At 37.1% G+C, this 11,749-nt stretch overlaps 1 protein-coding gene across 2 annotated transcripts in view; it reads right to left on the bottom strand.

The window, feature by feature from the left end:
• Window positions 1-83: 83 nt before the first annotated feature.
• LOC115235894 (RE1-silencing transcription factor B-like) overlaps window positions 84-11,749 on the bottom strand; it is a 14,892-nt gene continuing 3,226 nt past the window's right edge. The window contains exons 1-7 of one of the 2 annotated variants that reach the window (XM_029807980.1): window positions 11,360-11,731; window positions 8,733-9,077; window positions 8,346-8,492; window positions 8,009-8,169; window positions 7,637-7,924; window positions 7,240-7,480; window positions 84-6,930 (exon numbers count right to left, since the gene is read on the bottom strand). In XM_029807980.1, the coding sequence (XP_029663840.1) occupies window positions 6,670-6,930; window positions 7,240-7,480; window positions 7,637-7,924; window positions 8,009-8,169; window positions 8,346-8,492; window positions 8,733-9,077 (1,443 nt within the window). In that variant the 5' untranslated portion in view covers window positions 11,360-11,731 and the 3' untranslated portion in view covers window positions 84-6,669. Of the gene's footprint in view, window positions 6,931-7,239; window positions 7,481-7,636; window positions 7,925-8,008; window positions 8,170-8,345; window positions 8,493-8,732; window positions 9,078-11,359; window positions 11,732-11,749 lie in introns of those variants that run through there. The other variant, XM_029807979.1, reaches the window with a different exon arrangement.

Below are 11,749 nucleotides of genomic sequence, written 5' to 3'. Positions count from 1 at the left end.
AAAATATTCAAGCGCGCGAGTTCGCGATACGAGTACACCTGATGTGCCGAGTACCTCCGATTTTTCTTGCCTTTTCTCCTTGCTTTTTTTTTCCTTTTTTGAGTTGCGGAGGCAAAGATTGGAACGCGCGTTTACTTTCGTCGTATACTTTGCGGAAAGGAGTGAGATCGCTCGCGGTTATCTCGAGTTAGGAGTCATCGTGAATGCGTGCGGTGCGTACACTGGTCGCGTGCTTTATATTTTTCGTTTTTTTCATAAAGAGGAACGATCGACGGAATATCTACTATTATGTCGGAACACAGAGAGATAATCTTTAAACAATGCGGTCAGCCTTCGACCGATAACGCAACTTCGCTTAAAGCCTTTTCGATGAAGAGAAATCGAGCTTTATATACATACGTATATATGTTTTACATCGTCGCGATGGAAAAAGCAAATTACTTCGATGTAATTAATTTATTTTCAATTATTTCTCGCTTATTTTTATAATAAATGCGTAACAGTTATGTACAACACAAAAATACATTTTTGTTAATTTGACATATTTTTGCTAGTTATTAATTGACGATTAAGAGAAATAAAGTTTTGGCGAAGTTTATCGGGTAAAGGCTGACATAAACGGTCCAACCTCTTTTCCTCGCTTTAATTCAAATTAATAATAGGTTTCTGACACCTCGTACCAATGCATTTTGCAAAAAATGCAAATAAAATAATATATATATTCCGTCTCTATAATAAAAATGTTTAATACATCACCGAGTATATTTATGAAAAAAGAATATATGTAATAGCATATTGTTAAATTATTAAATCCGCAAAATCTATATAATCTAAATAGCTTTCTTAATGCTGTTATTATAGATTATCGTAATCTTAGCAAATGAAACAAAATATCAAGTTAAAAATTAATGTTACGATTGTAATAATAGAAATGATTTTAACCGATCACATGGATACGAGGCGTCTTGAGTCTGTTTTATAATTCGAAATCGTCGGACTACAACAATAGTCCTTCGAAATCGCTTATGACTGGAACATGTGATTTAAGAGCGCAAGATAAAGAGAGAGATAGAGAGAGACAGTGACATAGAAAGTGTAAGAGATTAGTCCAAGGAAAAAATTTTTAGGCACACTCACACACATACACGTACATTTATATAATTATATATTTGTGTGTATATATATTATGCGTAGAGCGCAAGAGTCTTTATTCTTTGGCAAGCAAAACGCGGCTTCGCACTTCTCTTTTTATTCGAATTTCTGCCAGAGTCAGCAAGGGTGATGTGACTCGATTTTAATTTTAATCCGTTGCGCTTGAGTGTCAAGTTTGCGGTGGCAAAAAATTAGAAACATTAATTAGGGATAAGAATGCCGAAATATTAATCAATATAAATATATAATACGTGAAAAATAAAGAATCTGATTTAAATATCTCTGAGATATTTTGCTGTCTTTTAAATAATTTTTAACATTATTATCTTAATTTATCACTACACAAAATTATTTACGCTCTTAATTATGATTGAGACTCAAAAATAAAACTTAACATTTGAGAAAAGATGATGTTAAAGAAACGCAAATAATTGATTCGCAAGAATTTCACATCCATCTTCATTCGATTTTGATTGGATTTTGACAATGTCGATTTTCTAATCGCTTTGTACTCGTTCAACCGATCAATATTTTGCGCAGGAAAGTTCTCGGATTTCGAACATTCAGATCACTCGTGCTTGTGTAACGCCAGCTTTGTTCGTGTAGACGGACTCTTAAATTGCTCATTTCTCTTTGTTCTTCGTACGTTTTTTTTTTTCGCGCGGTGTCAATTAATTATAATGTAATCGTTACGTCATAATTCAATAGCAAATATATTATCACATTTAGATTGTATTAATTTTTAAGACGACCGGCCGGACGTTTTACGACGAATTTTTCGTCGCTTCGCAACTTTCGCGTCGAATGAGAAAGCTTATTAATGCCCAATCATTTTTTACGTACATATTTAATTTTTTCTATAATACAAAATAAAGAAAAGAATACAATAACTATAATCATTTGTGAATAAAAATAAATACACGATACAAACAATCAATAAAATTTTTTCTAGTTAAAAAAAAATGTTATATACATTTGAGAGAATCTCTTTAGATATAGAATAGAGAGAATACTTTTTTTCTTAAGTATCTCAGTTTTATAAATATCTTCCGTTAAATATGAAGTGCAATTGCACTTGTCATTTGGCATGAGGATAATCTTGAAATTTCCAGTTCTCTCACAATGTTTTACTTTCAAGTGCCACCAATTCCGCATCATTGTCGCTTAAAGGTTAATATCTCTGTATTGAAACATTTAACCCTCTTCATTCTTTATCCTCTCTCGTTACCATCGATAAGATCTCGCGATGACGTAAATAACTGACTTTGTTTCGCAGATTCCAGCTTATTGAGCGTCTCAATTCGCGTTTACTCGAGCGCGATAAACGACGACGATGTTCGTCGTATAAACACGTCCGTCCGAATTATTAGATTTAAATCTAAGAAACATTAATATAGAATATATTATCGTGTAGTTTATATATAAGGTATACGTTAAGACACTTACTGCTACAGCAAAAATTCAACAGTTAAAAGATTGTAACAACTAGTTCACGCTCGCGACGGACACGAAAGCGAAACCCTTGTTCAGTTGTGCTCTCTCTCTGCCCTCACTACGACAAAATAAAAAAATTAATATCTTAAAATAAAAAATTATTTAAGTAAGAGCTTTTGAACGTTGCAAGTTAAAAATTTTGGGCTCTTTATTCATAGTAAAACTGTTATTTTTTTAATAAACTTTCATTCAGCTTCCTTACAAAAAAAAAAGAGAAAATTTCTGTTCCGTGTGATGGTCAATATTTTTTACTTATAAGATTTGAAAGCTCTTAGATGTAACTGTTAATTCTAAGATATTAGTTTTTTTTTTATTTTAGTGATGGAAGGAGAGAGGCCAACTGAATAAGGCTGGAAGCGGACGATCAGGCTCAAGTCCCTCGACATTCGCAGACTGTCGCGAAACTTGCGATTATCATCGAATTTTCGGGACCTTCGAGAAAGGGAAAGATTGAAGAAACGAGGCGTAGCAAAGCTTGCTTAAAAAATTTGAAAAATCAAAATAAAGTTTCGAGATTATATTTTTACGTAGTGAAAATTATACTTATTTTTTTTATATTTGTTATACCATATATTCTCTGATAAAAATGCTTAGTACCTAAAGACACATTCTTCTCCCTTTCTTAATAGATGAATTAAACGAAGGTCAAAAATTCGATGTAGATTGCGACAAGTTGTGTTTCTCGATTTTCCGAAAACGACGAAAGACTTATTGGTCGCGCGTTTCGCGTCCGAAGCAGCTTCCCACACTTCGCGTATCTCTTTTTCTTTCGTAAAACATCGTTCGTTCCCTTGTAATCGGGGTTACTTTGGCACGCATTTATTTTCTTTCTCTTCGTAATGTCGGCACACGGTGTCGACCGTTGCTTATCAGTTATGAGCTCGTAATATAATAATGCGAATAAATCTGTCGGTCGGCAACCTGAGACTGATTCGCGCGGACGATACGATAAAATGAGGTGTCCTTGTTATTGTTACTTCCTCGGGGAAAACTACGTTTTCGCGAACTGTACGAGAGACGCCGAGAAAAAAGGCATGTCGAAATTCCGCGCCGGTTTCTGAGCCGTTTCTTCAACATTTTTTCTCTCCTTCCTCATCTCATTACGTATAGATTTCCTCACTTGTATGACAACGAATGAAACTCTCGATTTTTAGTTGAAATGAAAGATAAGTAAAGTGATGGAAGTAAATGCTAACGGCGGACGGAGCCAGTCGCGCTATAATCGCGGACGTGTAAATTAACGAGTAAATCTCTTTCGTTATGGTAGGTTTATGTAAACCACATCGCGATACTATTACTCGTCATACAAATATTTCGAATATGAAAATTGCATTGGATGCATATCTTGGAAATGACGTGTAGATGTGCGCGGAAGAGAAATGGAGAAAGTAAGTTGTCCTCTGGTGCGCTTTATGTAAAATTATCCATATAAAAAGTCGCGTTAAAGAGGATCATAGTGGACTATTGCACCGATAAACGCGCGTGTTTTACGAATATAAAATATATCATTCCGATACACGATATATATCACAAAAGCAAAAAAGTGTATATAGCGGTATATAACTCACGATTCTCTTGGCACGGATGCGAATGAACTATGCGCACACTCGGTACATGTCAAACCTTTCGCTTTCGGGTGCGAATGAATCTACATCCTTATTATAATCTGTGCAATAAATGTTTTTTAGCAACTTCCACGCATAATTTCGGCTACTATAGTGTAATCATCTGTATATATATATGTATATATACCTAAAAGATAAAATAGATAATTTAATATTTAATTTGTATATGTAATTATATGTAATATAATATTAATTAAAATCTAAATCACACATTCGCTCGTAATTGTGGCTTCCAATTACTTGCTACTTGGCACGGAATGAGTCATGTTACTCGCAATATTTCTAGCGAAGATAATACAGACTATAACAATAATTAGAGTTTCGCAAATTAAATGAGTCATGAAAAAAATGTAGCAACGAGATAACGATAAACTTTGAAAAAAAGTTTGCTCAATATTCGACGGAATTCGAACACATTATGCGTTTGAAAAAAAAACGGTCGATATATAAATGTGAAAATGTACTGGAATGAAATTTATTCTTTATGCCGTGCAGCTTCGACTTTGCATTCTTCGTATACCTCGTAGTAGTTTAGCGTAATATAGTAATGACGAGAATATCATTCTCGACGACACGTCGGATCATCGTGTCATGGTGCACGAAGCATTTCGCGCCACACACCGTTAAAAATTGTTTATCGACTACAACGTATATTTGTATGGTACATTAAAAATTGACACATATCTTCGTTATAATAAGTTTTGTCCGTTTTCTCTTCCTTGCGCGAACAAGCAATCGTCGAAGACGATCGTAGATTCTAAAGAGAGAAACGCACTTGTACCGATAGCGAGCGAACGCACATCCAACGTTTGGATTTTGCAAAAAGTGACAATTACGTGTACAGCTTTCTTTCTATAAATTACTATATGAGGACAGATGGGCTCTTCAACATGGCTTTTTAAATGTATGAATCTCTGGATTTATAAATCTATCTCTGAATTAAATATTCATAAATAGATGTAATAAAGACGATTTTTATGTCACCATTGTTTGCAAAATGAAACGCGGGCTTTTTCTCGCATGATCTGTCATTATAATACTTCGTAATTATATTAGCGTATCGTTATCGCATTTTTTTAAATTCGTAATAGTACTAATAAAAACGATAACGGCAACCCAAGCAACGATAACAACGTGTTCGTATTAACAAGTACTTAACGATCACTTATAGCATGGCGATTTGTGCAGCGAGAGCGAACTATAATCTAGATACGTAACGTTAAAACGAATCTTCATAAAATAGCACCTTTCCATCCCGGCCGGGGTCCTCGCGACATGCCGCGTGTCGTGACTCGATGCTTTTATTGATCTCATTAACCGTTGGCCTGATTCAATCGAGTCTCGTACGTCCGTTCCGATGTGCACTCGAGTATTACAAGCTACCGTTCGAATTTGTCAATCGTCGTGTTTGTCTCTACATATATACACAGAAAAACTTTGTTCAACAAATAAAATTTTTAAATTAAAATTATATTCAATAGACTACAAAGAATCGAGACTAAAATAGACTTTAATAAAATAAAATTAGAGGGTTTCCAGAATTAAAATTATACTTATAATAAGCTATAATCTGAAAATTAAAATTAATATTGAAATCGGAATCGAGTTCATAGTTGACGCAAAATGGTTAATGAGAAGCAATAAAACGTCACGACATTTAACAAACGAGAATCCTCGGAACAGTACAGAGTTGCAGTCTTAAACTTCGCTGAATTGCAATTTCTTCTGCCTCTTTTTTTTTTTATTTTTTTAGTCACGGCAGTCAGTGCGGAAGAACGTAAAAGACGATCAACGTCACGTCTCGCCGTGAATTCGTTTCTACTTTCAGTCTTTCTCCGTGTGATCCAGTCTACGATTCTAGCACCATCATGCAGCTTTCCCCGTTCGTCATCATCGATCGAACGGGTGGATAGCCGATCGTTATACTTTGTTGGATCGGCTACGCGATATAACACCTGGACGTTTACATAGCTAATACAAGATCTCGTTAGAATTCAAAGATTACATTAAATTATCGATGTTCGCATGCAATAATCTATACGTTCCCTAGTGCCTAAGAGGGGAAGGCTTGCCGATGCTGATTTGGAGAACAGTCGCTTTCCGTCAAATCTTTTGCACTTGATCGACAACATTTCTCAGTTTGCAATTCCTCAAGTTACCTTAGCTGTTTACTCTTTTTACTTTATCTCTCCAGACTTAATTTTCGCCCAGTTGCGATTCTTTTTCGACTGTCTATCGAATTCAGCATTTGTGAACAAGCTTTCCCTGTGAATTCTAATATCTAGATCGCAGTATTGACAAAATGAGGACGTATAAAGAGCCTGTAGGTCGTAGTTCTCTTCCTCCGCGAATCTCCCGACCGGGCTGCTGTTCTCCTCGTTTCCCGGGGGCATCTTCGCTAGTTAGTCGCATCCGGATTCGAGGACGGCGAGGACGCTGGACTCTGCGCCGGATCGACGCTCTCGGCGTCTCTCGAAGAGGCCAGCAGCGAAGGGGTTATCAACATGCCACGTGGGCTGAAGGTGTCGCAGTAGAGGTTCTCCTTCTTGTGTACTCGTCGTACGTGGCTGCGCAGATTGTCGCGACGCGCACTCCGGTAAGCGCAGTGCGGACACAAATGCGGCTTCTCGCCCGTATGCATGCGCCGATGCTGTATCAGCTGTAAGAGCGAGAGCAAAGAGGAGTGGGATAATTAACGTATCATCAAAGATGATTAATGTATCTTTAACCTTTGCTCTCTCAATCTTTAACTTTTTAGTTTTTTATTTTAACTTTTGCCGACCACGTATGACAGATACATCTAATTAAGATTAACTGTCTGTAGTGAAAGCGAGTAATATTTTTAAATGAATATATAGTGTCGATCAAAATTTTTCGTTCATTAATCGATTCGATCAATATTGTCAGATACTAATTTTGGTGTGACACATTTTAGAATGGAACGTATCTTACGCTTCATTTTACGTACTTTTTTCAATTGCACCGTGCGAAAGATGCAGATGTCACAGCAAAAGTACCGGTCATCGCGATGCCTCCGCATATGCCTGCTGAGATCGACCTCGGAAGATCGGTCGGCGCCGCAAACGGCACAGCTCACCCTTGTCTCCGGCGCGGTGCCCCTCGCGTGCGCCCGCAGGTGTCTCTGGAACGCCTTCTCGATCGTGCACGCGTACGAGCACAGCGAGCATCGATACTCCTCTCTCTCGTATCTAAGTGCATTGCGAAACGAAAGATGATGTAAAACGATATTACATGAACGCATTTCTCTCTTTTCTATTCCATTTATTCCATTGCAAATTTTATTTCGCAATATCAAATTAAAAAATTCCAGAAGGGATATAGGATATGTAAAATTGTTCGAGTACCTATACCTGACGCGTTGCAATGCCAGCGAGCGCTTCTTTCCCGTGGGAGTCATCCCCTGGGCCACATGCGCCGCCACGTGGGTCTCCATCTCGCATCTGCTGCTCGTCGTGAAGTCGCAGCCCGTGGACGGACACCTCTTGGTCTCGCCAGTCTCCGTGCCGGACAGTGCTGGATGGCAATCGGCTATGTGTTTTCTCAGGGCTGGCCTCGTCGGCGCCATTACGTCGCACGAGCCGCACGAGTAGCCGCGGTGAACGCTACTCACATTTGGGCTGCTGCCTCTCGATCTTGATTAAATCGTATATCATTACTGATAATCGTTGTATTACAATGTATGTTGTAATCTAAATAAATTAACGAATTCTATATACTTTTCAGTGTAGGAAGAGTGCTCGCTCTCGGAATCGCTGTCGGAGGGAATATTGAGAACTTCCGTTGCCTCGAGTGCCGCGGTGGCGGCCGTCAGCCTGCCCAGCATCGCCGTGTAAGCGCCCAGCACCCAACCATTGAGAACTGGGGTCATCGTTCCTTCCTATAAGCAAAAAATTAATAATGAAAAAGGTATTTATTATATATTCTACAAATATATCAACAATTTGCATATAGATTTATATTATACTGAAAGAAGCTAAAAAATATATATGCCGAAAAATATATGATTAAATTCGCGACATGTATTTGAAAAGATAGTTTCACATAATCCCCGACCTTGTCGAGAGCCAAGCACGACATCGGATCAGGAAGTTTCGCAATTGACAGATTGTTGTTGGCTGATTGGTGCGAACTGTTGGTGCTACCGGTGTCGCTCTCGTCACCGGCATCTTCGTTGTCATTGTTTTCGGTTGGCACACAGGTCTGAGATCGGCAAATGTGAAGAATATAGTATTGTGTGTTTATATAATTTAGTTATAAATTATATACTATTTATGAAAATTAATTTATTGCTTGATTCCTTCATTGCTTGATGAGAGATTGATTTAAAAATAATTAGTTTCAAGTATTGTAAAATTATGATATTCATTATAACATTTATATAAAATAGTTACAACAAACCATAAAAAAGGAAAATAATGTGTAATAATAAAAGAAACTTACCTGATTTTCGTTCTGATCGGTTTTTTCGATGTTGCCTTCGTTGTCGTCGCGTTGCTGAAAATCCTCGTCTTCGGCGTTCGTACTCTTCTCACCGTCCTCGGCATCCTCTGCATTGGTGGAGGCAACCGATGCTGGTTTCGTGACCAGCTCCATAGGGACGTAGGGCGGCCCCGCCGCCGTCAGCGGCAGCGGCAGCATATCGGGCCGATGAAGGGCGCTCAGAGCGAAGGCGGCCCTCGGTAAAATCTGCGTGGCACCGGGAGGCAGAATCGGATGCCTTCGGGCGAGACGCGGGTCACCCCAAAGTTCACCCGCGACGTGAAGACTCCAGATCCCATATTCCATCTGAAATTTGAATTTGGCTCTCGATAGGCTCGATTCGGTGTATAAAATAAGTGATCCGGAACTGTTTTTCACAGTGAGTGAAAGAGAGATCATTTGCGTATCTTATTTTGGGGAAAGATATAATTCTTCACACAATTTTTCCCAAAAAATTTCTCATACAAAGTGCTTTGTTTAATAATAAATAAAATAATTTATTCCGCTGAAAACACTATGTAATATACTTTTCTTTCTTATAGAATTATTTAAAACAATGGAATATGCAAATATATTTATAGTTTGTAATTACTTTTATCTCGATAAAATTGAGCATCAATTCAGGGATTTATAATAAAAATGATACAGATTTGATACAAGTTCATAAAAAGAATGCTCTTTGAATACATAATCTTATTTTCGAAATAAACCTGTGATGGATTTTATCTTACAAAATTAGTTTTATATCTGATATACTTATATCATTATATATATTTAAGTATTTGTTAGATATATTATGTTGATGCGCATGTTATTAACAATGATTATGCGTGCTGGATTTGAAAATAGAATTAGAGAAATACCTCGAAGAGATTGAATCGCACTTGGAAACGGTGCTCATTATGTTTGTATGGACCGCACGGTGTAAAAAGAGTAAGGGTAGGAAGAGGGACGAGAAGAGATTAGTAGTGGTCTTCGAATCAATACTTACGTACAATTTTCAAGCCAACCGAGTATTTGTTATAATTGTTATTTATATGTAATATTATATTCATTAAGTTGTGCATACTTAATTAAGCCATTAAACAGTGTTTAGACATCTTCGAAGCTTGATTCTATTTGTGTATTTAATGATTAGTTAATATGTTGTTAAATATTTTTTAAAAAGAAAATATTTATAATTATTCTATCGTATTTTTCTTTCAAATATTCTTGAATTCGCTCGTTATATCAAGTATTCCAGAAACATCTAGAGAAGAGTCGAGCAATATATGCGGTAGCGCATAAGTAATCTGATCCCGGAGTTGCGCGAGATCAAACATCTTAAAGCGTGCTTGCGGTAGAAATACAGAGAAAGATATTATACGATGAAAAAATATCTCTTTGTAAATTGAATTTCTATTTCTGTCTTTTAGCTTCTTTCCGTTTTCGATTCGTCCGCATGCGAGTCGGAATGTTCTGTGTCATTAAAATCAGCTTCCTCTGAACTGTAAAATATTTTGTTTTACGTTTTTCTGCGCTCGTTTCATCGATTAGAGAATATTATTACATCTATTACACCCACTACATTACTCTTGCCAAATGATTTCTATTCGAGATGTTGCAATTTACATTCGAATTCGATTACACTCGAATGCAATGATATCTCGCGATTTGAGAACGCTATCCTTCTCTATGGATCATTTTACAATCATCATAAGACTTATCAATCGGACAAAGTCAGAGATGCAGGTTTTATACAGAAGAATTAAATATATATTTAACGCAGGGTGCATTTCATAACTCTTTCACCATAATTCTATATAATCCATATAATATCAATTATAAGATTAAATAGAAGGTGATATCTGATTGAGATATTTCGAAATGTTCCAAGAAAATATCCATAGCTATTTTATTCCGATTTCGATGGGAAATTAAACCACGTAGTTGTCCATGTATACTTAGTACAAATTTAAGAAAGAAATCATCCCTCCACGTTAACTCGAGATATTTGATTTGAAGAAAAATTGTCTCGATATTCTATTTTGTTTATATATATTTTGTTTTATATAAAATATTTTTATTAATTTCTTATAATTTTTTTCAAAAGTTATATACGTATATATTCTATATATCAAAAGTTATTGATAACATTGCACAACAAATATTATTAAATATTGAAAGAAGAAGAAAAAGAAAGTATTCAAACAAAGTAAATGCTTCTATATATCAAAAGTTATATATATATATATATATATTTTTTTTTTTCTAAATCATCAAATGAATGAAAGAGAGACATTTTATTCCTCGGAAATATTGAAATCCTATCGAGTTGTGGCTCCGATTTAATATGTTTAGTTAAACAAAAATCTTGATTTATTAAAATTATTCTGAATAATTCGAGGAACGGATGGAGGAGATCTCTTTCCTCACGAACGTGAAGCTCAAAAGAGTCGCTATCATTTTCAGATCGGCGATGCACGAAGATCGAATAATCGAGAGAGAGAGAGAGAGAGAGAGAGAGAGAGAAAATTACTACAAGAGACGATTGCTCGAAAATCGTAAGAAATCGGGGGTCCCTTGGGGGCGCCCCTGTAGTGGCCTACCGCAACAATTCGGGCCGATCGTCATTACGCTGGAATCATCCCCCGCCAGTGCCCCCTCTTGTTGCCCCAAGGCCGGGCCGATCTCCACCTTACCGATCGACCGGAAGTTCACGCGCGTCGCGGCTTAGCGCCGCCTCCCCCGCCACACTCATGACGACGTCGACGACGACGACGATGAAGATAACGATGTGATAGAAGACGACGACGACGATAATGCGATAAAGGACGTGACGTCGCCGCGATTCGCGAATACCGGAGTCAAGGAGAAACGAGTACCGGGTCCGGATACGTGCCGCCGTAGAACGAACGAACTCGCGAGATTCCTGACCATTGGACCGACCCTCGTGCATGCATACTTTAGCATAACGTTCTCTATACAATATCCAGAAA

This window comes from Formica exsecta, unplaced genomic scaffold, assembly GCF_003651465.1.
Source record: "Formica exsecta isolate Colony F162 unplaced genomic scaffold, ASM365146v1 scaffold237, whole genome shotgun sequence".
NCBI lineage: Eukaryota > Metazoa > Arthropoda > Insecta > Hymenoptera > Formicidae > Formica > Formica exsecta.
Note: the sequence above shows the minus strand (reverse complement) of the source record. Positions and strands in the feature narration are given on the sequence as shown.